Below are 26498 nucleotides of genomic sequence, written 5' to 3' on the forward strand. Positions count from 1 at the left end.
AGTTTCTGAATACTGGATGGAAGAAGCTTGCTGTAGCCTACTCTGTTCTCTGAAATAATACCTAAATCAATCAATTACAGGTCAATTTTAATTGACTTATAATCTGTCTTGATGCAGAAGACTGATTTTTTAAAAATTTTTTTTAAAATTTATTTTTATTTCCCCTCATCCAAATCCTTCTTTGCCTTGTAAACAAAGTACTATGAAGTGGACAGTCACCTATGCATCTCATACAGTGTAGCTTATTTGTAACTCTGGCTTAGAGGAAACACATGTGTTTAGGTAGAAATGCCGTTGTTACTCTCCACTGTATATTTCTGTTGGCTGGGCTTTAATCCAAGTTACATACTTGAATTCATTGAGGAGTCAAGAGGGGAGCCCTACAGAAAGGTACTACCAAATTTTTTTGAGTTGCCTAACTACTAGTAGGTAATTTTCTCAACTTTCTTTCCAGTTGAATGTGTGCCATTGGGGCTGTTTCTCACTGTGGAATCATTGTGGTGATTAATAGATATGTTGTGTTCATGTAATTTCACTTCTTGGTCCGCAGGGGCCCATAAGGTAACCAGCCTAATGCTTTTTAAAGTTGAACATTTTCCAGCATTTGTGTGGGGTTATAAATGAAGCTCTGCCTCCCATGTATCATCCCAAGAGCTGCTTTCTTTCACTGTCCTCCCCTGACATAACAGTAACAGAAAGGGGATGGGCTTATGCTGAAAGTATAGCTGGCACCAGGCTATGTAATGAAAATCTTCCTATGTCTCTAGAAGTGCCAGTAATTCTTGAGGAAGGAGGAGCTCTCTGTATGATTTCCTAGCAGGATTGGTCATGCTTTATAGGAACATTCGTTTGCCACTTAGGAGCAGGAACTTGCCACCTGATCCGTACCATAGTAACGCCATATCAGTCCACATGCAGTTAAGTTGCGCGTGTGTGTGTATATATATATATATGTATGTGTATATCTATATAAAAATGACAGTTATAACTCAGGACAGATAAGCATTGATCGTTGCCGTTTCCCTGAAACATGCACTAGGGTGACCTTATAGCCATTGGGATGGCAAAAGCCTTTCCAGGAGGCTGTATGTGATGTTAGTGGACTTCTCAAATTTTCATTTCATTCAGAGCAGCCAATGAAAGTCAAGGAACTTGAAAATCAGCATTTATTTATATACGTGATGCTAATATGTGTATGTGTAAAACAGGGTGATGATAGTCTCTGATTCATTTAGGCAGGATTTGAGTTTGGCGTGGGTTTGGCTTGTTGGGGGTGTTTTGTTGCTTGCAGTGTCTCACCATGTCATGACAGATTAGTTTTTGATCATAATGTCCAGGAAGAGGAATGCTGCCTTTCTTCCTGCCAACCCCTTTATTTTCCATAAGTAATCTCCAAAAAGGGCAGGAAGGGAAGGAAGCATGACCACAGATAGTAAAGCTATTGTTTGTGAGGCAATTAGGCGACTAAATTCTTGTGTGAATTTGCCCTATCTCACCACTGATTTTAATGAAAAGTGTCTAAAGATCTTTGTGGATCAGGACTTCTATTGCATATGCATCTGGAGAGATCACACAAGCATGATGTGTTATCTTGTTATTGAAACAACTTTCTAATGTTGGCTGACTTCAGATGAAGTATTTGGAAGTTAATACCTAAATGCTGTTGGCTATTTGATGTCATTTAGGCACGCTAATCCTTTGAGCCTGACAAATGTCCATCAGGTGTACTATTCCTATATACCGACTTATCTGAGGAATTAATCAGTTTGGAAGAGTGACTGCCGCGGCTTCAGTCCGTGACTGGCCGCTTTGCACAAGGAGGAGCGTTTCAACCCAGCATATCGAGGCGGTTCAGTGGGTGCTACCAGGTCTGCAGTGGCCGGTACCAGCTGCCCAGGGAAGGATGCCAGAGCAGGCCGAGCACGTGTCTGTCCCCAGAGCACTCTCCAGCCCCTGGTGTTGCAGGGTCGTCTCCTCCAGAGGTGGTGACTTTGTACTGAACAGCTCTCGAGGGGTAAAACTTTCCTCTGGCTATTGGTGCTATCATAATAACGAAACTCAAAGCAGCGGTGAGGCAGTTTAGACTAATAAATATTTCCGGGTAACAGGGTCTGCTCGAGGCAACTCCAGTTCACATGGGCTTATAAACTACATCAGAATTATCCTCTAGGGAATGAGTTGTTGCAGTTATTTACCATGCTGTGAGCCCTTTGTTCTTTGAAACCGGGGATAGATGCATGCGTTATAAGCTTCTATGCAGGTGTATATGTGGCAACAGGACTTTTTGTGCTGTCAGAAACCCTGGTCACTGAGTTGACAAATTCATAGTGGAGATGGTCACCTCTTAGCTCTGGCTGCTGCACTGGAGTGGTTCTCGGTCTGGGTTTGTCGCAGGCCGGTTCCCTTCCCGCATCTCCTCCGGTGCAGGCCAGGCTGTTTATTCCCTGCTCCTCGTCCTGGAATTGTTGTGAGGGTGCCAAGGCTCGTAGATCCATGACTCTGAGCAAGGCAGGGTTTAAAGGTCATAGTCAAGACCATTAATAACAAGGTGCAAACGGCTGGTTTATATGTAATGTGAAGCTTTTTACTTATTTCATTTTTGCACTTTGGGGGCTCTGTTTGCTTATGGAGCACTTGGTGTCTGGTACCTATTTAGGCTGAGAGCAGGCAATTGGGTTCCTTCAGGCCTTCAGAGGAATGCAGAAAATTGTTCTCTGGTGTTGTAATTCTGCTGGGATAACTGGAGCTTATTTGTCTCACTGCTTATTAAATGCATACTTGTCTTGAGGTCCTCTTTTTTTTTTTTTTCTGAGAAACATTGGGTGAATCCCAAGGACCACAAGTGAGAGGAAGATTCCAGGGGGAGGGGGAGAGTGAAGTGCTTGCACCTCTCTGCAACTGCATCATCCACCTCCAGTGCCAGCAGGATGAAGAGGTTAAATACGAGAGCAAAATCCCTTAGAGAAGAGGAGCTGTACATACGGGGCTCGTAGAGACAGAAATTGATTTTGCCCTTCCCCCTGCCCAGAGATGACACACTGAGGGAGATGCACCTCCCAAACTGCTAATAGATGGGGTGTGTGGTTGGGAGCCACGTGAGGCTGTGCTGAGATTTCGGAATGGGACCAGCTGTGGAGGTAGGGAGCAGAAGTGCACTGATGCTGTATTCGTAGCAGAGGACAGTATTGGTAGCAAGGGCAGGGAGAGCGGATGGGGTTCACACTCTGCCAGCCTCCGAGTAGCACCCAGCGTGCTCTGTCTTGCTGTTACAAAGGACGGACAGACTCCTCCCTCTCTCTTCTGCAGTTGAGGCTGTATGGCTGCATAGATGACGTGTGAGCTGTTCTGATCTTCTGCTTATGGGTCAAAAATCTCCTCTAAACATCAGGTCATCTTGACAGTAGCAATCATAGTGGGCTTCTGTGTTCAGTCTTCTGTGGTCTGAATTCACCCAGCTTCTATAAAGGTGGATAGAGAGGAAAGGCAGCTTCAGTTTCCAGCTCTGTCTCTGGTCTCCTGGCTCCCTCCTCCCTTTCCTGAGCCTCCTGAGCGGGGCGTGCTCTGCATGCCCCAGCCCTTGGCACTGTAGGAAGAAGACAGTGATCAGGGATGCTGCTCATGTGCTTGGAATTTTCCTCATTTCCAGCTTCGATTGTTGTATTGTGCTTTTTGGTAGGCCCTTCGGTGAGTCGGGTCATTGGGGAAAGCTAGATAACACACCCATACTTATTGCATCAGTAAGGGTGCATCCACGAAGATGACTACGTTTCTCCATTGGGGATCTTCTTGCTTCGGTTATTTCTGGCCAGTGACATTTTCCTTTTACTCTGCATGCACTGAATTGTGCAATCATATCATGGCCTCATCAGCTCAGACCCTTCTCTTATGAACCTCTTGATTTCTTTTCTAATTTGGCTGTTGGCTATCATCAGTTATAAAACAGTGTGACACAGTATGTGACTATTGCATTCTCCTGCATTGACTCATCAGATGAGATTCCAGAGCAGCAGCCCCCCTGCTGCTAGCTGGAGCAGCCCTCCGTGACTCGGCTTCAGTAATAAGGGATGTGAAAGCTCCCACACAGACCTTGACAGGCTATGCAAACGTTAGTCAAGGTGCCCCAATAAATCTGTCCCCGAGAGCTGGACCTGTTACAGCAGATGACCCCCACAGAGCCCGCCGTCGCTGGCACAGGTACCCGAGCAAAGCCTCTTGTGTAAGTATGAACGTGACGGCGAAGAGAAAGGGCCCACGGCAGCGACAAGGGGGTTTTAGGACTGGGGTTTAGCTGAGCAGTGTATACGCTCTGCATTGCTGGGGGTCAAAAGCTTAATCGATCTTATCACTACATCCATCCAGAAGAACAGTGGTGTCACCTGGGCTGGGACGTGCTCTCACTGACACGTGGTTTAGTGGAGAGAACACCCTGAGTCTGTGTGGAGCCCATGTTTCCAATGCCTTCTACCTCCTCTGCGTGTCCTGTCCAGCTTCTTCAGAGAAGGTAATTTATTCAGAAGCTCATTAAGCAATTAATTCTGCTCCTTGTCCTTGACTTCAGACACGCTTTTGACTGGAGGATAATTAGAAGATGATCTTGCATAAAAGGCTCCCTGCACATTTTAGGCAGATTACTTGAGGGGCTTGTGAGAGGAGCGGAGTGTTCCCTGATGAGACTGCAGCCTTCACAAACGTTCATAGATGGAAAACATCTGCTTGCTGAGTGAGGATGAGTGTGCTGCAAGGGAGCTTCGGTAGGGCTCATCTGCAGGAAGACATAGACCTGTCTGAATTTCCTTCAGCCCGCAAGGGGACGTCTTCTTGCACAAGCAACTGGGAGTTAGCTCTAGCTAACCAGTGTATTTCTGATTCCCTGGCATCGTGCTTTTGCTAATTGCTTGTTAATAAACATGAAGCGAGTGTAGTCTTGCGTAGCCCTTTGCAGAAGAAACGCTCACCTCTTCTGTCGGGTAGACTCGAGCTCACCGGGCTGTGTCCACGACTGCTCCTCCGGATGCTTCTGTAATACCGGTACCTGCTTCCAAGTATTTTTACTCCTCTGATTTCCTGCTGTGCTGTGACGGGGAAGGCAGCGGGGCAGGGAGTCCCATCGTGCCAGTGGACCCGGCAGGGCTATAGAGCGTTGCCTTCTCAGCGATGGTTACTCTGCAAAGTGCTGAAGGCATCCAGTTTTAGTATCTCTGTGGTGATACGGGAAGGGGAAGCCAATAAACCCAAGACAACCTGTCCCCGGGCGTTTTCTCCTTTGTGTTAAAATGTTGAACATCTGCATTCAAAGGGAAGACACGTTTTGGCAGCAGCCATTGACTAAGGTGCCATTCATCAGGTGGGCCTACAGGTCTGCTACGGAGCAGTATTTCTGCTGGAAGACGCCTCCCAGGGTCCTCTGGAGAGGAAGAAATGTTTATTGATGGCTGAGCCCGGGTCCCCAGGCACTGGGTCCCTCCCAGCCCACAGAGCGTGTCCTGCTCTGGGAGGGAGGCTTGGATTGATTGCCGAGGGGGCAGCGTTTTTTTAAAGCCTGTCGTAAATTGATGGTAGGTGGAGCAGTAATGAAGATAAATGAGGGAGCTCTTCCCAGTAGATTAGCCGGTGTGCTGGCGGACGCTGTGCTACGGCAGGCTTGAAATGCCTTTGGCCTGGCTTAGACCTCCCGCTCACCTGCCAGCATTCCTCGGCACAGCCGAGATGGTGCAAATCTTCAGGGAAATTGCCTCTCCTTGAAATTCAGAGGGCTTTGAAGGGCCGGGGGTGAGACCCGGGAGCCTCCCAGGTAAACACCAGCTCGAGTGCAAGTTCTGCGAGAGCAGAGAGGGCGAAAGCTGCTGCTCAGCCCTCTCGTGCTGTCAGGACGGGATTCAAAAGGGAGATGGTTTAATTCTGTAAGAAACGGGTTAGGCAGCAGGAAGGTCACGTTTTTGCTTGTCTGTGGCTCTGCTGAAGGTCCTTTTTCTGCATGAGCAATCTCGGTGGTCGGCACGGCGTAAGGTGCTCTAATGTGGCCCATGGCAGACTCTAAATTCTTTGAGCAGTTCCCATCAAAGCAGTTTTCAAAGTGGTTTTCTCTTGCCACTTAAACTAATATTTCCTAGGGCCATTGGGTAAAATCCCCATTTAGAGATGCTCTTCGTGCAGTAGCCGATGGGTGGCTTAGGACCAGAATAATCTTCTTTGCCTTAATCCCGTCCTGCTACTTTGACCTTCCTTCAGACATCGCGTTGTAGCCTGCTCGGCTCCCTCTGCCCACACATCTCGCTGCTGCCGGGAGAAACCCCCGGCTCCGGGGAGAGCTTCGACAGCCCCTCCAGCAGCAATAGCAGGGTGAGAGCAGACCCCAGTTAAAAGTATTTACAGGTGAATGTTTCTGTTGACTTGTTCTTTCCCGTTGTTGATGTAAGCTTACAACTTTCATGAAAACTCGCTTTGAGTGTGTGAAACCTCCTTACCTGCCCATCAGCGCGATGATCATCAACATGAGGAAAACTAACAGCATTTTTCCTGGGTCAGGGAGAAAGCACAGCCTGCCTGGGGCAAGGGGCAGCCGAGCTCTGGGAGGGAAGTGTGGAAGCATCCCCACCAGCTTCAGCATATGCTCAGGAATTGCAATGATTAATTTTTTTTTTTTACCTGGGTCAATTTAGTTTGCAGGTTCAACTGTCTGTCTCGTACATTAAGGCTGTTTGTGTGGATTGGTACCTTTTGACCAGACTCTACAAAATATCTGTACACTAAATAAAGCATCTTTGTAATCACTGCCTGCCCAAGTTGGGGGAAAGAAAATTGAGGAAATTTCTAGAGATGAGAGGGGTAGATCTCTGTGACGTATCTACTGGCAGCTCTGCAGCTGCCTGCCCCTCCTCTCAGCAGCTTCGATTCTAGTTGGTAGTTTAAGTTTTGGCTGTTTGGTTTGGGATTTTTTTATGGGAAGGGTTTGGAAGCTAATCTAGCCTCTCCTGCTCGACCCAGTGCTATGTCATTAGATGTCCCGGAGTGTGCTGCTGCCTGTGAGGGATTCCCCTGGGGCTCTGCACGCTTCCTGCCATGGCTCTGCTTTGTGGGAAACAACAGGTAACTCCCAGGGCGGGCAGGTCTGTGCTTTAGGACCGCCGGAGCTGCCGGCAAGCGGTAGAAGAAATGCTGCGGGATTCCCGCTCTGGGGGAGTGCCCAACTGGGTGGGTAGGAATTCAAAAAGCAAAGAACATAATTTTCTGATATAGGTTTATAATGAATTTTGACTTAAAATAATAAGCAGTATACACAACATACAGGTGAGTTTTACAGAGACGCTGTTGTATCTGTTGACTTCAGAACCTACCAGTAAGTTCACAGATTTTGTTTGCTTTCTCTAGCCCTCTGTGTCTGCCAGCGTCTAGGGGTGGCCCTTGTCTTTGTGCAGTCATTCAGGTTTCAGTTCCCATTTACAGCTCCGCTTGTCACCTTCACTGGGAAGATGGGGAGAAGCCTCGTGCAGAGGTTGCTCTTGCTCAGCGGGGTCAGCAGTGCAGCCGGGGCCGGTGTGCCGGGTCTGCTCGAGGGAGATGCAGGGATCACGGAACTGTCTTACGGATTCGCAACACCCTTCCTCTGGCCTTGCAAAAAAGTAAAAGCAAGAACGCTTTCCGCAAGAGTGGATTATTCTGAACTAGTGTTTTTTGCTGGTGAAACTGAACTGCAACGTAAATTCTCTGGGGAGGTGCAGGTTTCCTCAGCCATCTCATCCCAAGTATCAGTCCTCCAAGTCCGTATCGGTTGCACCATCCCTTTGCAAAGAGGGCAACGGCAGTTTCACAGTTTAGGCAAGGATTGCAGACTCCTCCTAGGTAGGGGATTAGTTTTGCTGAGCAAATAGAAGGGTCCACAGTACCTCCTGGGAAATGCAGTCCTTTCTTTAGTGCTTTGCAGAATTAATTAAATAAAAGCCATGCAGTTGAACTACAGCTCCCAGAATGTCATGGCCCTTAGGGCACAGGGTTTTAAAAAACTGCAAGGGGGGGTGGCAGTGGATTCTTCCCTCTGTGCTCCCGTCTCCTCAGGTCTGGTCCAACCACTCGGCCCGTTTCGGTGCTTTACACGTGTGCACGTCCACAGTGTCCTCGCACTCCTTGCAGCGCACAGCGCAGCACCAGTGGAACTTGCACTCGCATTTGGTGACGCGAGTGACGCGCATGGTGTCGTACCCCCGCCCGCAGCACATCACCTCGCAGCCATCCGTCCCGCGGGACATCTTGTTGCACACGCGACCGGCCGTGCCCAGGGAGCCTGCAGGAAGGAAGCGAGAGCGGGTCGTTCGCACTTCCTCCGCCTTGGTCAAATGCTTCCTCCAGCCCCCGCCCCGCAGTTGATAGCAGTGGTAAGAGTGGGTATCTACCCCCTGCGATGGAGGCCTCGGGTACGACTGCCTTAGTGGTGAAACCTCGTCGTTTCTGTCGCAGCACGTGCCGCAGCGTGGTGCCGCGGCGTGGCCTCCAAAGGCTGGGCACGGGCTGCGGGGAAGAGGTTGCGCAGCCTGCGCTTGCTTTGCTGAGGGCATGGGTTGCAGTGTGGGCAGCGAGCCTGGCCGGGGATGCGGCTTTTGGTGACCCTCTGCACGGCCCCTTCCTTCCCCGCGCCCGCTGCTGCCCCGAGAGCAAGAGCAGGGGGGGACGGGGACGGGCTCCGTGCAGCCCCTCTGTGCCCGGGGGGCCCTGGAGCAGTGCATGCCCGCCGAGCCGGGCTTTGCAGCTGGCAAAGCTAGAATTGCCCCCTTCCGCTCGGGCTAAGGGCTCACTGCAGGGCGGCGGGGGCTGCCTTCCCCACCCGAGCCCCCACGGCTACTGCGAACCCCCACCCCGGGGACGCTCCAGGCTGGAAACCCCTGACCTCCTCTGCAGGAGCCGAGCAGCCCTGACGCCGCCTTCCCCCGCTCGTCCCAGCCTCGGGCTGTGCTCAGAGAAGCCAGCAGCCTGCCGCACAAAACCGGCTCTTTATTGCCTATTTGAGGGAGCTTTGCTCTGCAGGAGAAAGGCTCTGAGGAAACGCTGCGCTACATTCGTCACGAGAGGCCTGACGGGTTTGGATCTTTGGTGTACAGCCCGGGGATTTGGGACAAACCCAGTCCTGCCTGCGCAGGCGTGAGGTGCTGTGGGGACCCAGCGAGCACCGGCACCCGCTGAGGGCCTGGGTGACCCCCACAGCGCACCCCCCCCGGGACTGGGGTTCGGTGGGGAGCCCCTGCGAGGCTGGGCTAGCTGGGAGCTGCTGGGCTGTCGGGAGGGGAGGAAGAGCTGCTTTTGGGCAACCACTAGAGCTTTGGTTTTTACCTGCTGACTTGTCCATCACGCAGTAATCAGGCGAGTTCTCAAAATACACCAGATCTGTTTTCGTGGGCTTCCTGAAGTTCTTGTTGGCCACCGTGAAGCCAGTGCCATCCTGGTTCATGGTCACCTGGATGGCCCCGTTGTATTTCTTCCTTAGGTAATCCCCTGTTTTTCGAAAATCTGACATTGCCAGCCAACAAGTCCTTAGCGTGCAGGAGCCGCTGACCCCGTGGCATTTGCACTCCAGCTTCAGGAAACGCTTCACAGCCTGCGGGAAGAGGGATGCCGTGAGGACCGGCGGTCGCCCTGGGCGTCAGACATCGCGCCTGGCTCTGCTTGTCCCTGGTGCAGCTCGTCAGCCCTCGCCTGTGCGGGACGGGGCTGCTAACGGGAGAGGGGTGCTGCGTACGGAGGACGCGTTCCCACGGCCATCGGCCAGGACACGGCCTGAGGGCAAAGGTAAGCGGGGTCCTGCCATCCCCGCGGGGCCGGTCCCTGGGCAGAGCACGCAGGGGGGTGCCGGGAAGGCAGGGCAGCGTCCTGTTCCCGTCTGCAGCAGGACCTGCGCTCCGGGGCCACCCAGGGTCCCGCTCCTATGCCCGAGCTGCTCCCGCTGCCCGTTCCCCTGCTGGGAGGTCCCGGAGGGGTGGCCGCGGGGGCTGCACTCACCATCCTCCCGCAGCGGTTGTTGTGCAGGTTCATCAGCGCCCGGGCGTCCTTCACTTTCTTCTCCTTGGCGTCCACGAAGGCTTTGGCAAACCGGATCCCGTAGTTGATGTTGTCGCTGCAGCCGCCCCAGTCGAACTCCCCGCGCTCGTCCTTGGAGCGGCCCCTCTTGAGCGGGTCGCAGCTGCAGGCCTTCAGGTCCCCTTGGCTGCACGCCCGTGTGATGGCATAGACCACGCCCGCTGAGGAGATGGCGTAGACGAAGGCGGCCTCCCTGCTGCCTACCGCGGGAAGAGAAACGGGGATGGGGAGTGAGCGTGCCGGGCCGTGCCGGGTGCCCGCAGCCCACCGAGGAGCAGGGCACCGTGCGGCAGCACCTTCGCGGCCGGGGGCGAGACCATCCCGCGCACGGGTAAGCCAAGTCCAGCCACCTCTGCTGGGCACCGCGTCCAGCCTCCACTTCCCTGGCACCTTTCAGACCAAGGGGAATTTCACGTTGAGCCTCAGGGCTCGGCAGCTCGGGGTGTCGGGCTGCTCTCGGGGCTGCCTGACCGGTCCCCCTCGCTGACCTGCGGCTCAGGAGCCGCGTGGGTGCCCATCGGTGCCGAGACTGCAGGACCCGCCAGCACCTTTCGGCTGGGGCTGCCTCCCTCCGGGGCGATGCTGAGCACAGGAGCTGGCGGCAGCTCCGGCCAGGCTCGGCTTTCCCTGTGCGGCACAGCGTGCTGCCTGCTATTTTATGTCTCTGGTTCGAGTTCGCAGCTGTTTTTATAATGCTGTAAAAGAAGCTGCAAATCAAAACCATGTTCGTCTTCATTTTGAGAGCCTTTGAAAGCAACTTCAAAGGGAGCAGAGCTCTCTTTGGGCCTCGCAGGATGGGGCTGTGGTGAGGAGCTTTCATCATTCCCCGTCCTTTGCCAGGAGAGGATGCGGGCGGGAGTAAAGGTGCCGTCGTGGGGATGGAGAGGCTGAGAGCGGGCAGACTGCAGCACGGCAGGGCGAGCGCTGCGTCCTGGCACGTACAGCCCCTTCCCTCCGGCCAGCTCCTCTCTGGGGGTCTGGCTTGCAGGCGCTGCCGCTTGTCTGCCCCGCCGGGCAGCTGCCCCATCCCCCCGCCGGCCGGGAGCGAGCCCCCCGCTCCCCGGCTCCCTCCCCGGGCGCTCACATGTCCTCCATATGAGCCGCTCCCGGCGAGCCGACAGGCTCTTCCCAGCCGCCTTTGATTTGGAGGCCGCGTGGCTGGATGCGCCCCGGCACGTCACGGGGCACAGCTGCATCTGTCCCCCAGCGCGACTGCCTGCGCCGGGACTCACGCCGGCTCCCGGGGTCCGCAATGCCGGAGCCCTCCCGGGGGTGGCTGGAGCCCAGGAGGCTGCTCCTGCTCTGGAACCGCCCGTCCCCCGCCCCATCGCACCTTTCCTCGTCGCTCCTTGGGCACACCCCTGCTCCTGTCGTATCCGTCCCTCACCTGGAGCGGGAAGGTCCCTCCCGGGCAGGGTCTGTGCCCTGCCGTTCGTGCGGGGCCGGCGTCTGCCCCGTAGCTGCGGCCCTCCTCCACCTGGGAGCCCGAAGCGAGGACTGGAGCCGCGGCTCTGCCTTGCCTCCCTTGCCATGCAAGGGAACAGCCCGTTCCCACGTGAACGGCTGAGTCCTGGCCAACCCTGCTCTCCAAATATTTATATATCCCATTACTGTTTACATATGAGCCTGTTCTCCGGAGGTGTCTCCTCCTTTCCCCCTTCTCCCCCAGTGCTCTCCCTGCTCCATCTCATCTGGTGCAGCTATTCCAAACGCAGTGCTCTGCTCCCATTATTGCTTGATTAATTTACAGGGAACGGCAAAGCTCTCCTAAGGGAGTAATCCAGGCCGTTGGGCACGGCAGCCCAGCCAGAGGAGAGACGCTCCCGGGGAGACAAGGCACGCGGCGGTGGGACGGGATGGGGCAGAACCTACTTCGCAGCATGACCCGGCCGAAGACGGTGTGGTCCCGGTCCAGGGTGCTGCAGTTCCAGCGGTGGTGCCGGAACTGGTGCTGGCACTCCCGGATCCACTCCTTGGCTCCCTCCCCGACAGACTGCATGATGTCGGGGTACCTCTGGCACAGCTGCCGCTGCTTGTTCACCAGCCCGGGGATGTTATCGCAGATCACCCTCGCGCCCAGCGCCCCGATGTACCTGCGAGAGAGAAGGGTGCTGCGTCACTGCGCCGCCCGCGGAGCGGGAAGGTGCGGGGCTCTGGCTGCCCGGGTCCTCACCCTGCTGGGGGGGCCGCTTACATCGAAGCCCACCTTCCTCTCTTTCCTTTCTAGCTGTGTTACAGCTGCTCTCTGCTCTGCCCAGGGCCTCCCCCGCAGCGCCGTGCCCTCCTTGCAGCACCCCCTCGGCGCGGGTGAGCCACGGGAGCCGCGGAGCGTGCCGCTCGCCGTGGTTCAGGCAGGCAGGACGCAGGGACGGGGCACTGCTGAGCCATCGCAGCCGCTGGGCTTTTGTCTTTGCGTTTAACAAAATAATCCCAAGCTGCAGCAGCCCGGGGCAGGGGGAAGGGACCGCAGCGGGGAGCAGGGACGCCTGCAGAGCCCGTCTCCCCCAGGAGACAGCCAGCTGCGGGTGCTGCAAGTCGTGGGGCCCGCACCCCTGAGCGCCTGCTCTGGGAGCTGCTGCGGCAGCAGCGGAGGAACTTGCTGATGTCAAAGCCTCCCTCCCAGCCTCTTCCACATCCCAGCCCCGCTCTGCAGCCCGGCCCTGCTGAGCGCAGCGGGATGGAGCCCGGCGAGACCAGCGTGGCCGGCGCTGGCACAGGCTCTGCGATGCCTCCTGCCTGCACGCTGCTGGGGCACGCTGCAGGGACAACAGGCCCTGTCACAGGCACCCGTGCGCTGCTCGGGTGGGGGAGAAGGAGGAGCAGGCTTCACCCCTTGTTGCTGCAGCCCTCGTTCACGCTGTCATCCCCCGGCTATCTAGTCCTCTCTGTGCATCGCCTGCACTGGCGAACATTTATGATCGTGCCCTGAGGCTGGAAAACTGGGAGAACTATGCTGCGTCTCCTTGTCCTGCCTGTATCCTGCCTGCGTCCCGCTCCCCTCCCTGCAGCGGCGGGGCGAGGGTGGGAGCTTGGAGCAGAAAGACAATGTGCAAACAACAGTCTGGTAGAGCCTGGCTGGGCCCCACGGGCAGCCTTCCACGGACACGGGGGAGGGACCCCGAGCTCTGCCCCGCAGCCTTCCCCACGCCTCGCACCAGCCCCGACAATGGCGGCAACGTGGAATTTTCCATCCCGGGTCCGCCCCTGCCGGCACCGCCCGCTCGCCCCGGCCAGGCTGCTTGTGCCGGAGGATGATGTTTGCCACAGAGCGCAGAGCTGTGATTCTGGCTGGAAGGGATGAGGTTTGGGTGGGATTCAAATTTTTCAACCCCCCAGACTGGAAGTAAGAACTTCCCTTTAATAATAATAAAAAGCAATAAGCTTGGGAAATATTTCATTGTCTCTCTCTGGCCATGTTCTATCACTTCTATCAGCCCCAGAGAGAGCTCGCAGGCTCAGGAAAGCCCTGCAAGCACAAAAAGCAATGGGATCTGTTCCCTCTTTTAAAATATTTTGTTTAAACGTTGGCAGAAGCACAAGGTCATCTCAGGCTGGAGCTGAGGATAATAAACCCGGCTCCCCATGGCTTTGCAAGCCCCGACTCTGAGGGCCAGCGAGCATTATTTTCACAGGCTTGCTCGTCAGCCTTTCATCCTGCAGCAGGGGGACAAGGGAGATGGTGGAAGCCGTTTAGGAAAGAAAAGCCAACAGGAGCTCATCGAGCAACGCCGACTGCGGGCCTTTAATTGCCTCGCTCGTGCTGGGCTGCGAGAGCGGCCGGTTCCTTCCCGCGGTGAGCGGGGTGGAGGAGCATCCCACCAGCTGGACGATGGCACAGGCCAGCGGTCTCGAGTGGGGCTGCAGAGATCCCGTGGGGGAGCGTGGCCAGGTACCCTGGCCCTGAATCCGTTCTGCCCAGCCTGCCTGGTCCCGGCAAGGATGGGGACGTGTCCCTGCCCGCGCTGCCAAGGGCTGGGAGGAGGCTGCCGGGAGGCGGCGGCGTTGCAGGATGGAGGTGCGGCAGTGGCCAAAGCTCCTCTTCACTGGAGGAAAGAGGTGCTCGGAAGGCTGGAAAAGGTAAAATGTTCTCCCCTCACCGGGGACCTTGCGGGACCCCATCCCCTGTCCGCCTCCAGCGCTGCTGAGCCGTGGCACTGGTCTTCGGTCACGGCGGTGGGCTGTGGGCAGGGCTGGCTTTGGGGAGAGCCGCTGGCCGCTGGCAGAGGAGCTGCCTCCACGACGGGAGAGCCGGCAGATAAAGCACTGACACCATCCCCTGGGAGACCCAGATCAAGGAAAACCCTCCAGACAAGATAAACACCAGGCACTCCCTTTTTCACCCTGTGAGCTAATTACTTCTCCTTAATTCTCCTGCCAAACACCCGGATCAGAGCAAACATTATCAGCAGGAGAAAGTGGAAGGAGAGCGGGGTGAAGGGACTGACGGCCGAGGGAGCACCTCGCCTCGCCGGGCCGGGTCCCCGACCCCAGCCGGGGCCGGTGGCTGCGTCTCCCTGCTTGTGGCTGCAAACAAGCAGCGTATTTGCCGCGGGATCTACAGGCCCCAGCTGAGATTATGTGCTGAATCCATCCCACAACTGCTGTGGTGTTGGAAAGCGGCATGGCACCACGAGGGGGGAAAATTCCTCCCGTGTCTTGGAAAGGCTGCGGTTATCTCAGCGGGACCGAGATCTTGTGAGAAACGCTCCAGTTGGGTTCAGTTACTCTGAAATGGAGCGAGACGGGGAACATCGGAAAATTCTGCCAAGCAGGATTTTGGGAGGGAAAAAACCCAAACATTTGTTTTGGATTGATTAAAGCATCCCTTCCGATTTTATTTCTAAAAATCTGACATTTTACAAACACTGAAAGAGGAAAGACAATGGATGTTCTGAGAAGTCCCCAGCTGCCTTATCAGAACTTCATTTTTAAAAAATGAAGTTGTGCTGGAAGTGGCAAATTTCTGTGAAATGCTGCACTCTTGGGAAATCTGCATTTTTACAGCAGGAAAAAAAAACCCAACAGCCAAGCCCTGAGTTCAAAAAACTCTGTGAGAGGGAGCTGCTCCTGATGCTGGAGGCTGCTCGGGCCTGGACTTCTGCATGGTCAGAAGGAGAGAGGCAGGAGCAGCTGAGCGCCGGGCAGCCGGCAGCCAGGAGGAGCTGGGAGGGAGGGAGTTAATAATTAAGTGCATGTGGGGATAACGATCCCCCGCCCCGTCAAGTGGGGTTCCGTGGGATGCTGCCTCCTCCGAGGTCCTCGTGTGCTGTCTGTAAAGCCCTGGCGGTGCCCTCTGTTTGCTCCGCTCGGGCAGAGGGGCTGGCACCGACCCCTCCGACGGCCTTTGGCTGTGATGCTGCATCATTTACTTCTTGCAAATCAGCCTGCAATCACAGGCTTGCTGTATTCCCCGTTTGCTCCTAGAGCTGAGCTGCCAGGAGGTGGGTGTGAGCTGCAGCGCCGTGGGAAACGCTGTGCTGCCGCACGTGGCACCGGACCTCTGCCTCCCTTCCCCGTTCCCAGCGAGAACAACTTGTACAGCAGCAGAGCCCGGAGACTTCATGCCACAAAGGCAAGTGCTTTCAGAGCCTGCGAGGTAAGGGAGGTAAAGCGCTCCCCGATCCCTGCTGGCCTTTCTCCTCTCTGCAAGTAATCTGCTGCCCGGACACATCCACCGGTGCAGCTGAGCGAGCTCTTTCTCAACAGCCCGGGAGCGCCGGCGGCTCCGATGCATTCGGGGAACAGGAGACAACTGTCACATGTTGGCTCCCAGTTGTTTTTCTTGTTCTAAGAGTCTGCTGACTTCGACTCTTGTAAACAGGGAGAAACCTAAATTGCTTCTAAGATAAACATGCAAATCAGAGGCAGACGCATCTATTTACTTGGCAGCATGCATTTTGTGCTAACCCCCTTCCACGGCTTGCCTCCGTGCTGTATTGTGTCCTGCTCCCGCGCTTCCCACGAGAGCCTGCCCGGCTTCCCAAAGGACTTGCAGACTCCTCAGGGTGCTCTTGCAGAACCCTTGTCACGTCGCTGCCCCCAGCTCAGACTGCTCTGGTGAAAGCCTCAGCTGCTCAGAGCTTCCCTGCCCACAGCGGCTCCCCTCCTCCCTGTACGTGCAGCTCCCTGCGGGTTAGGAGGGGATCCCTGCAGTTGCACGTGGGCTGCGAGTTCCTGGGATCTGCTGCATCTTGTCCCAAGGATCGGATCCCAGTACGCCTCGCTCCTTCTCCATCTTCACCGTGCCGGAATCTTTTCCTGGATCAACAAACTGTGCTTTTGGCACCGACACAGTGTATGCAGCTTCCCAGTTGCTGAGCTCTTTAACAGGAAAGACCAAAAGACTCGGGAAAAGCACTGTACCCCAGGTGTAGCAGTGGGGAGATCAAGAGCGTGGCCAGAGCCCAAGGCACCTTAGCAATAGGCAGATGGGAACTTCTACCGCCGGAGAAAGGAGACCTCCCCGGCAGCCTGGGCCCGCCTGCCCCCAGCGCGTCGGCGTAAGCCCGGCCAGGGGAGCAACCCGGCTGCGCGGCTGCTGGGGGGCTTCTCCAGCTCCCGGGAGCACCAGGCTGCGTTTGCGGGGTCTTGGGGGCCGCTCTGCAAAACCAGCGGCCAGAGGGAACCATGACTCTAAAGATCAAAGTAGGAAGATGCTGCAAAGGGGAATTCAGTTTCCCTTTCATTATAAATAACCAGCCCCCTGCAATATAGCCCTGGGGCACCTCCAGATTTTTTTTTTTGTAACTCAGAGCTGTCGGCAGTGATTTTGTTTAATTGCTAGAACCCTACCGGCTGACCCCGTGGTTTGTGGGGGCAGCTCTCCAGTCCCGAAGAGGCACCGGCAGCGAAGCCCCTGTGTGCACGCAGCTCCGACCGCCGCCAGCCACCTGCGAAACGGCCTTTCTCCGGGGGTCCCTAAGTCAGCCCGGCGGAGGCAAAGCCTCGTGTCCCTGCAGCGTGCCCGGCTGCCGCTTGCTTTGCATAGGGCTGGGGCGAGCGCTGCAAGGAAATACCAGCCCTTGCGGGGCGGTTGTTGGGGTGGCTGAGGAAAGCTCTGCGTGTCCTCCCGGTGCCAGCCCAGGGCTTGCCTCGTTGCATGGTATCGGCCTTTGCCCAGGCGTGTCGGTGCGGGGTGCTCTGCTGACAGCTCCCCCGAATAGCAGGGCTGCTCTCCTCTAGCACCGGCCACGCGCCCTGGCTCTGCAGGAGGGCGGCCGTGCCAGCCTCCCGCATCGTGGCGACCCGGCGAGATCCCAGACCAGGGGAGGCTTAGCCGGGGTCATGCCACTGTCCCGGAGTCACCAGCAGATAGCGGGTGGAAAAGGCCTCTTGGAAAATGAGGTTTTGAAGAACGAAAAGCATTTCATGGGAATGGGTAAAATTAAGTGGAATCGGAACTTGCTCTCATTTGTCGCTTTTCCGTAATGCCAAGGTGTTGTTGAGAAATATGTTAGCGTGCTAATTCAGTTTCTGATGAAAGTTATACTAGACACACTGCTGTATCTAATATGTCATTTTACACCATTTTATATGGCATTGAAAAACGTATTTGAGCGTTACTTTCCTTCAAAAGGGAAATTTCTGGAATTACCATTCTCAGGCAAATCTCAGTAATTTTTTGTGCTCTGCTTTAGAATTAAAACAGCTGCTGAAATGTTGGATGTTCCCACTGCGGGCAAATCGGGGTTGCACCGATACCATTAAAGGCACAGTTTTAAATTAGATGAATACAAAATGAGCTTAACTAAAATCACTGTCGTAGCTTAACTATACGCTGGGAGAAGGATGTCCGTGCAAGCAGCTATGAGGATGCAGTGAGCGACTCCAGGCGCGGGGAAGCTCAGCCGGGGCAGCTCCTCGGCACAGGGCAAACCTCCCCGGCGCTGCCGCCCGCCTGCTGCGGCACGCGGAGAACCGAGGCACGGGGCTTCTTCATTGTCACTTGTTAAGGCAGAGAGAGTTAATGGCTGAAAAACGATGGCAGGTTAACAGTTCTCCTCCCTGTGGCTTCTCTCTTCCCGAGGATCCCAAAAACATTTTGCAAACTGTTTGTAACTCCTTGTTCGGTGGCAGAGCAGGGCGGGAACAGAAGCGTGGGGGGGATGCAGCGCCGGGGGCAGGAGGTGTTCTGGCCAGACACAGCACCATGAACCCGTCAGCTCGATGGCTTTGAAATCATCAAGAGATGCTCCTCTGACCTGAAGCCAGGTCTCGGCACAGGCGGCAGGCTCGGCTCTGACATCCCATCTAACAGGTTTTCAGCCTGAGATTTGCCTTTCCCGATACTGCCTCTCCCCATCACGCGCAGGGTGCTCCCAGCTTGCTTGAGGCAATCTGGACAGCTTAAATCCCTGACCCCCGGCCACGTCAACTGCTCCGGGGGTTCCTAACAGGCTCTCTCTTTTGTTACTGGCAGTAAAGAGATGCAGGCAGCCTCGCACTGTGTGGTGCAGAGCAGCACCCGGGGCTCTGAACTTGACCAAGCCACATTTAAAACAACAACAACAAAACAAAAAAGCGAGCAAGAAGAGCGCCAAGGTGTTGTTCCTGGCCACGTTAAGCACGCCTCTCAACTCGATATCCTCTGATGGCCACCGACTGCCTGTAGCTCTCCCACCTACTACTACTCAGGCAAATAACCTCAGCACCGTTTGGAGGGAATGCTGGGCTTTGAGCCCCTCCACAGCTCCGGTCGGTGCCAGCAGACACCCATGAGCTGAGCTGTAATCAGGGCTCAGCCCCAGCTCGGGACGTTCCTCTCAGCACCGGTTCTGCTCTCACCCCTGAGCGTGCCGTGCCGTGGTCAACCAGGAACGCTGCCTGCTGCCGAGAACAGCCCTGGGAGGGGTGGCATGGCACCGGTTTAGGCTGCACCATCACTTACAGCATTGGAGGTTTCTCTAGGTCTTTCTGCAAACCGAGTGCTGTGAAACCCCCGGAGCTCCCCTTGTCCGTGCCCGGGTGATGTGCGGTCTGGCCGTGCCTTTCTGACCCGACGTGTACCCAAGCGCCGTGCCGATGGTGACATCTCCAGCCTCTTCTCCCGGATCAGCGCTGGGGGAAGGCAGTGCTGCCCCGCAGCTGCCGGAGCCCCGGTCCCCGTCTCCTGGGGCCGGAGATGCTCAGCCTCTTGTGCAATCCGTCCCACAGGCTGGGGCCGTGAGCTCGTTTTGCATAGAGGCTCGTTGCTGCTGACTTCTGCTCCAAGAGCTCTGCAGCTGAGGTTGAGATAAGAGCGTGGTCTGGCTTCTTGGTGGTATCAGAGGCTGCTGGAGTCCTTCCCCTGGGAAAACTGATTCACCTCCCCATTGCTCTCGTAACCACTTCGATAGTCCTGAAAGATCAGCTTGGGAGCCAAACTATCTTGGCTTCTGTTCTCTTCCCATCCCACTGAATCGACACGAAATCTGTATTTTGGTGGGAGGCTGGAAAGCCCTAGGCAGCTGTTGGAGACACCTCGTTCAGATAGGATCAAATCCAACATCCCTGCCTCTTTGCCTGATAAAGAGCAAATTCCAGTGTGCCTGGCAGCATTTCACCTCCTCGAGTTCTTTGCATACTTCCCAAGGATGCTGTGCTTTCCTTCCTCTGCTCCCCTGGCTGTGGGCAGACAATTTATAGCCAACTGCAAAGCACTTTGGGTTGCAAGGTGCTATAGACATTTGAGATATTATTTTATTATTATAAACCCGGAGTATTTTATTAAGCCCCACTGGGAACGGGGCCATCCTGGACTGCTGGAATTGTTAACGCCTTGGAATGATTAATAGTCCTAATTTCCTCACTTAGAGCCACTACTCTGTATGTTGAGAGTGTTAGTCTCACTTGAATAATTTTTAATATCATAATGCCGAGCCACTACCAGTGCTGCTCAAGGTACATACTTTTCATTTTCTGCACTATGATCTTTTTTTTCTCTTGTGCGTCACCCTTTCTCCAGCTGTGCGCCTTCGGTTCCCTGTCGGAGTCCCTCTCTGCGGTTTCCCTGCACCCGTGTGCAGGCGGTGGGATGCGGTTTCTGTGGGAAGGACTCAAGTGTCCGGGAGACGCTGCGGTCCCGGGGAGCTGGACCCAAATGAGCGTCCTGCCCCACGCAGGTCAGCGCGGCCCTGCCGTCCCCTCGGCTGGCAGGGGAGGGTTTGCAGTCGGCATCTTGGATCGAGAGGGACCTGGAAATCGAAGTCTGTTCCACTTGCTGTGGTATAAAGGCGAGATACGGTGTGCGCAGCACGTATCAGGTGAGCAGCAAAGCCCCTGAGTGCCCGGGCTGCTGCAGAGCCGGAGGAGGGCTGAAGGTGGGAGGTTATAAACGCAGAGGGAGAAAAGGACCGCGGTGCCTTCTGCAACAGCGGACAAAATCTCGCTCAGTGCTGGCTGAAAGCTATTCCTCGGAGGCATCGCTGGCGACGTATGAATACAATACAAATTGCTCAACAAAAATATGCTTTAAGTGTCAATTTTCTTCCGCCCAAAATCTCAAAGCACTTTGCTAAGGGGTCTAAGTAAGACAGTCTCTGGGGGTAAAGTAGGACGGATGATTCTTTTCTTGTCCGTGGCATATCTCGTGTGTTGGGTGCGAGCTGCTCAGAGCAGAGGCTGCGTGTTTCTACAGGACCTGGCCCAGCACAGATCTCCTCACGGTGGGCTGCAGGCACTGCTGAAATCGGTATTAGTAACAGCAAAAGCTAATGAGTTTGGAAGAGCAGAAGGATTTTTTCTCCTGCATTTCTTTGTAAGAAAGATTTCCTATAGGTGAAAGTGACCCTAATGAAAAATGAACTAAGAAACACAATTAGGATTATTATAACGGCACAGAGTGACTGAGAGAACCCATCTGTTCAATACACCCCAACCAAGAACACCAGGGCTGCTGCAAAGGCCACAGGGTTCATTCTCCATCAGTCTGACATTACTTTAAAACTTATTTTTCAAAGCGCGGCTGCCTGGACAGCCGGAGCTGTGGAGCGCCTCAGGATAAAGACTTCCTGGTCGCTGACCTCCTGCTTTTATTGCTGTGCAAAGCGCTCTGCAACAACAAACGTACAGCCGGTGCGAACCCCGAGCGCTGCCGCGCCGCACGTCGTCTGCCCTTTGAGACGGCGAGTCCCCCTGGTACCTGGCCTGCGACAGCCCTGGGGCCGAGAACGGGTGGACGAGGAGCTGCTCTGCAGCGGGGGCACGCACGGCGGAGGAGGGAAAAAGTCTGTCCGCGGCACAGGATGGCATCGGGAGCTACGGACGCGCAGTCCTTGGAGCTGCCACGTAAGCTGCTAGACCCTCTGCTAGCGAAGCCCTCCTGGGGCTGCTGCGAGCCTGCCCTTCTGCGACTGGCACGGAGGGAGGCAGCGCACCCCCGCGCGCCCAAAGGGTTACACCGACTGGCTGCGGAGCTCCTCCATGCAGCTGTCTTTCCCTTGGCTTAATTTCAAACATTCCTATTGATGCTATTTCCCCTCCCACACACCTCAGTGTGATGCCTGTTTAAATGAGCCCCTCTCTCCTATATCCACGCATACATGTGGCTCGATTTTTCCATCGCTCTCTGTGCCCATCCGCTGCATCTGGACCAGGACCCAGCACTGGTGTCCCGACGGAAACGCACGGCAAACCGCGGAGAGGCACGGCTGTGGGAGCACCGCTCCTTCCTACCTGTCGTGGTGGGAACATCCCCTTCTCCACCTGCGACGGGACTGTCCTTGCCAAGCCCCCGGGCAGGGCTTGACACCAGCTCCTTGGGTTGCTCTAGCACGGAGGGTGCGATGGGCACCCTTGCTTCACGATCTGCCCTCGGTGTGTTCTCCCTGCCCAGGAACACAGACCTCCTTCCCTGGCCGCGCAAGGGAGCTGGAGCGTGGCAGCTAGAGCATCCCTGAGAGTGCCCGTCCGGGCATCGTGCCCCAGGGTGCAGCGGCTGCCCCAGGAGCCCCGGTAACCCGCCGAAGCCGTGAGGAGCCCCACGTGGCCGCCGGACTCCTGCACGCTCCCCAACCCGTGCCCAAGCTTGCGTTAGCCTTCCTTCCACAGATTTGTTTTATCTCTTCGGGAGCCTGATGCCTCCCATCTGCTCCAATGCCAGATGAAATTAAATATTTGTAGTTTCCAAGGGCTGTGGTTAGCAATAAACAAGTTAGCTAACGAGGATTTGGTGTGCCTGGGGGTCGGGGGGGGGGTCATGTGGGCTTGCAGGCAAGCGGGTATGTGTGAGGGTGGGGTGCAGGGGTGTGTTGTGCATACGGCTTTGTGTACATTTTTCTTTAACCAAACCTTCAATTTAAAATGGCTTTCCACACCAGAGCAGCTAGCGGGGCTCTCAATAGCGAGTAAACTCTACTTAGTTATTTACACCGAGTTTGTTTATTGCACAGTTTATGTTTATAAGCAACATTTGTCTAATCTTCCAAATCTTTCGGAAGGAATTTCAGAGGCCACTTTTGGGGCCCGACGTCCTCTCGCAGCATGCGCGGGGCACGGCCCTGCCAGGCGGGCGCCCGCCCGGGGGAGCCGCCGTACCCCAGACGATGCTGGTCTCCCTGCCCGAGCGCACTGAAGCGTACATCAGATTTAGGGATTTTCCCGTTGCATTCCTTCTTAATTTCCGTCTGTGTTTCAGCTGGTATTTTGTTGCTAAGTAACGCTTTACAGTTGGGGAGCATTTCTGCATGGATGCTGCTCCCCACAGCCGTGGCCGTCACGGTGGCCTCAGAGCCTGGGCAGCGCCGCTGGCCACAACCGCACCGGCCCGAGCCCGTCCCCTCTGCCCGCGCAAACGCTGTTCTCGCTGCGACGTGCTCCGAGCACATGCACACACACACACCCACGGACACTTTTTCGAGCGCCAAAGTTCACCAATTCCTGGCGTTTTTGTGAGGTGGCGCGGGCCATGCCTGACGTCACTGAAAATTAATAATTTGCAGTTGTTTAGAAGAAACATTTGGTTGATATTTCCTTTCCATGTACTGTGATCAGAACTGACCAAGTTTTTTCTATTAATCTACTTTAAAAGTCAACTCTGAAAATGAGAAGCATTTCCTCTATTTCCACAAGTTTATTGTGTGTGAATCCCTAGAAGAATTTGGCAATAATAATAAAAATAAGGAATGATGATGCACCACCAAATGTATTTACTGTAATATCAGTAGTGCTAAAGATGTGCTTGGAAACCTATGTAAATCACTGAATAACTTTTTCCCAAACCACAGCTGGTTGAAACCATTTTCAGTAAAACACAATTTCATCTAAACATGCTATTTTATCAGAGCTGACACGTCCAGCAGAACAGCGCTCGCTTCAATGAAGGCTTTTCTTAGGAATGTTCTGGTCCACAGAAGAGAAAGTACGATTGAAAATGTGAACTTTAGAGTTTAACGTGTTTGGTTTCTAATTTTTTTTTTTCCCCAAGTCACGTTCTTAAGGTCCCCGAGACCAATTCTGCTTGCTGAAAACGTTCAAAGGAATCGTGCCAGGCTGCACCACGGCCGAGGAGCCGGCCGGCTGCGCGGGGGAGCTGCCCGGCCCCGGCCGCCCCAGCCTGGGCTCCTGCCCCAGCCACCCCGGGGCTGCCCGCGCTCCCTTCTCCCCCGAACGAGAAGCTGCCAGCCGGGGAGTCGGTCTGCAAGCTGAGAACGCAGACTGCTGCGGGAACTAAATCTAGCTTCCTCCAAATCAGCCACAGCCTACCGAGGTTTAAAATGTGGCCGGTTTTCCTCCCGCTTGTTGGGAAGAGATGTGCACTTGGAATTAGGGCAGACACCGCGGTGGAGTGTCACCGTGGGGAGAAGTGGGGTACAACAGCAAAGAAAATAGGTGTTTTTCACACTCCTCCTAAAGAAAGAATTTTCACCCTTCAGCCAGCATCCAGGTGTGTTACCAGAACTGCCCAGCTCTGGGCAGATGATCCTGTGGCTACTCCATACCTCGTCTTTTTCCACCTACTCTACCCCATGCACCCACTCCTCAGCTCCAACGAGCCTCCCCTTCTCTTGCCTCCTCGATAATGAAGTGAAATAATCCAACTTCTCGGCTGCCCTAAGACTCTTCCTTCCTTCCTTCCTTCCTCAGCTTTTAGCATATCAGCAGCATCACCTTCCGCACAGATGCCGTCCTGTCTTCGCCTGCCCTGATGGGTGGGGGCAGATCTGGCGGCTGGAAGCCAGGCCAGCGCTTGTATCGACCTGACTCATTTTCTCTCCCAGTGATTTCAGATCCCCGTGGGCTCATCAGGCTGCAGATCTCCTCTGGGCATGGCCAGGAACGGCATTGGTCTTGCTAGCTTGCATTGTACGTGCCCCCCGAAGCCTGTGCTGTCCTCTGGGAGAAGCTGCTCCTCACGCAATCCACCTTTTGTGCCTGGTTGCAACCCGCTGCCCCCCGAGCAGCACGTCCCCTGGGCTCCCCTCTCCTTCCCAGCCCCGCAGCTTTCCCGTTCGCCTTCCTCGCCCTGGATCACTCGCCCAGGGATGCCAGCGTGGCCATGACTGCCACGTGCCCAGACGTGCTCTCAAACACTAGGAACGCTTGTGTTATCGGCACGACCGTGAAGTGCTCCCGGGCCCTCGCAGCGGGCTCCACGGTAGCTGAGGAATTCCAGAAGCCACCGTTCTCTTTCGGTGGCAGATGGGTTGAATTTAAGTTCTGCTTCATCCGCTGCAATGTGCTAATGATGATGGGATTGGCGTGGAAAACAGTGTTTTCCACAAGATCAGAGAGGACTTTTATAGGGTGGGGGCTACTGAGAACTTTTCTGCAGCAAACTATTTCTTTCTCCAGTGTTACTGAACTACTGAAGCAGCACGGGGTTGCTTGGAAAACTTCACGGTCCTTGTTTTCCTGATTACTCTCATTCCGCATACATGAATTTTCATTGTTACAGGAATCGGGACAGGAGGAGATGAATTTCTAGAAGGCTGGTATTATCTGTGGCATCATTTCTATCTGTTACAGAGCCTCATCTATCCAAACGAGGGAGAACAGCGATTTCTTAGCTTACGAGAAGCTGTAGTACAAGCGCGGGGCAACGCCGCAGACCGTGGGGATTGGGGAGCTCCAGCGTGATCTCCGGATTGCGGAGGGTGGATCAGGGGAGCTGCTCGCTGCTGCCGCGTCCCAGGTCTAAACCGCACCGAGGGGCTCATCCTGCTCCCTGCCGCCGTCCGGGGAGGGATGGCTTTCGGGGGGGGGGGGTCACGGCGTGTGGGGCTCGGCTGCCCGGCAGATGCGGCGGGAGCCGGCGGGTCCCTGCGGCAAGTCCCGGCCCCAGGGCAAACGCGCGGCGACGGCGCTTTCGGGGCGCGGGGGGCCCGGGGAGCCCCGCGGTGGCTGCGCCCCGGGGAAGACCCCGGCCCCGGCCCCGGCCCCGCGGCAGCCGGGGGGCGCGGGCGGTTCCCGCTCCGGGAGCCGGGGCCGCAGGAGCCGCGCAGGTGGAGCCGGGGGGGAGCCCCGAGCCCGTCCTGCCGCGGGGCTCCCAGCCGGGACCGCGGCCCGCGACGCGCCCGGCGGCGCGGGGAGAGCCGGGGAGCCCGCGCAGCCCCGGCCGGTCCCCGCCGGCTCCCGCTGCCCGGCGCGGGGCTCCCACGGCCGCAGGTCGGGCGCGGGGCTCCGGCTCCGGGACGGCGGGGCTCGCTGCGCTCCCGCCGGCGCTGCCCCAGCCCCATCCCGCGGCCGCGCCGCCCCAGCCCCGTCCCATCCCGCGGCCGCGCTGCCCCAGCCCCGGCCCCAGCCCCAGCCCCAGCCCCAGCCCCGTCCCCATCCCGCGGCCGCGGCCGAGCCCCCGTCCCGCGGCCGCAGCTCCCGCCGGCGGCAGCCCGGGGCCCGTCGGGGCGGCGGACCCGCCGCGGGGACTCACCACCACGAGGAGTCGGCGCGGGGCGTCAGGGCGAGCAGGAGGAGGACGAGGGGCAGGCAAAGCCGCGGGGCCGCGCCCGCCGTCCGAGGGAAGGCTCCGCACTCCGCACGCCCGGGGGCCAAGGCAATCCCAGGAGAGGCTTTCAGGCGGTTTGGGCTGAGCATATCTCTCCGGGGCGGGGTCCAGACGGAGAAATGACCGGGGAGGGGGTCCTGCCCGCGCTCCCCTCGAGGGCACTGCCCGTCACGGCCCCGCGGCGCGGCTGCCGGCTCCGCGCTGCTGAGCGAGCCCCGGCTGGGCCCCCGCTCCCAGGCGCATGCTGCTGCGCGGGGGGCGGCGGGGCCGGGCCGGGCCGGGCCGGGCCGGGCCGGGCGGCGGGGCTCCCCGAGGGGTCCCGGGCCGGCGCGCTCAGCGGGGCCGGCGCCCCCCGAGCGGCGCGGGGCGGGCGGCGGGGCCGGGCCGGGCCATGGAGGTCCTTGCGCGGAGGGCGAGGACGCACTGGGGATGGGAGCGCGGGGGCCGTGGCCAAATATTGACAGCGCCCGCCGAGCTCCGGGCTCTCATTGGGCAGAGTCAGAGGCGCGGAGCCGCC

The 26498-nt window shown here is 56.5% G+C and overlaps 1 protein-coding gene across 1 annotated transcript; it reads right to left on the reverse strand.

Annotated features, from left to right (window-relative positions):
• Positions 1-7230: 7230 nt before the first annotated feature.
• On the reverse strand, positions 7231-26415 carry WNT2B (Wnt family member 2B). Its single transcript, XM_075521730.1, has 5 exons — positions 25907-26415; positions 11935-12155; positions 9985-10262; positions 9319-9583; positions 7231-8278 (listed from the first exon to the last, which is right to left on the reverse strand). Exons 1-5 carry the CDS (start codon positions 26068-26070, stop codon positions 8049-8051), a joined length of 1158 nt encoding a protein of 385 aa, XP_075377845.1. The 5' UTR covers positions 26071-26415; the 3' UTR covers positions 7231-8048.
• Positions 26416-26498: the final 83 nt, after the last annotated feature.

The sequence above is a fragment of the Mycteria americana genome, chromosome 20 (genome assembly GCF_035582795.1).
Source record: "Mycteria americana isolate JAX WOST 10 ecotype Jacksonville Zoo and Gardens chromosome 20, USCA_MyAme_1.0, whole genome shotgun sequence".
In the NCBI taxonomy this organism is placed as follows: Eukaryota; Metazoa; Chordata; class Aves; order Ciconiiformes; family Ciconiidae; genus Mycteria; species Mycteria americana.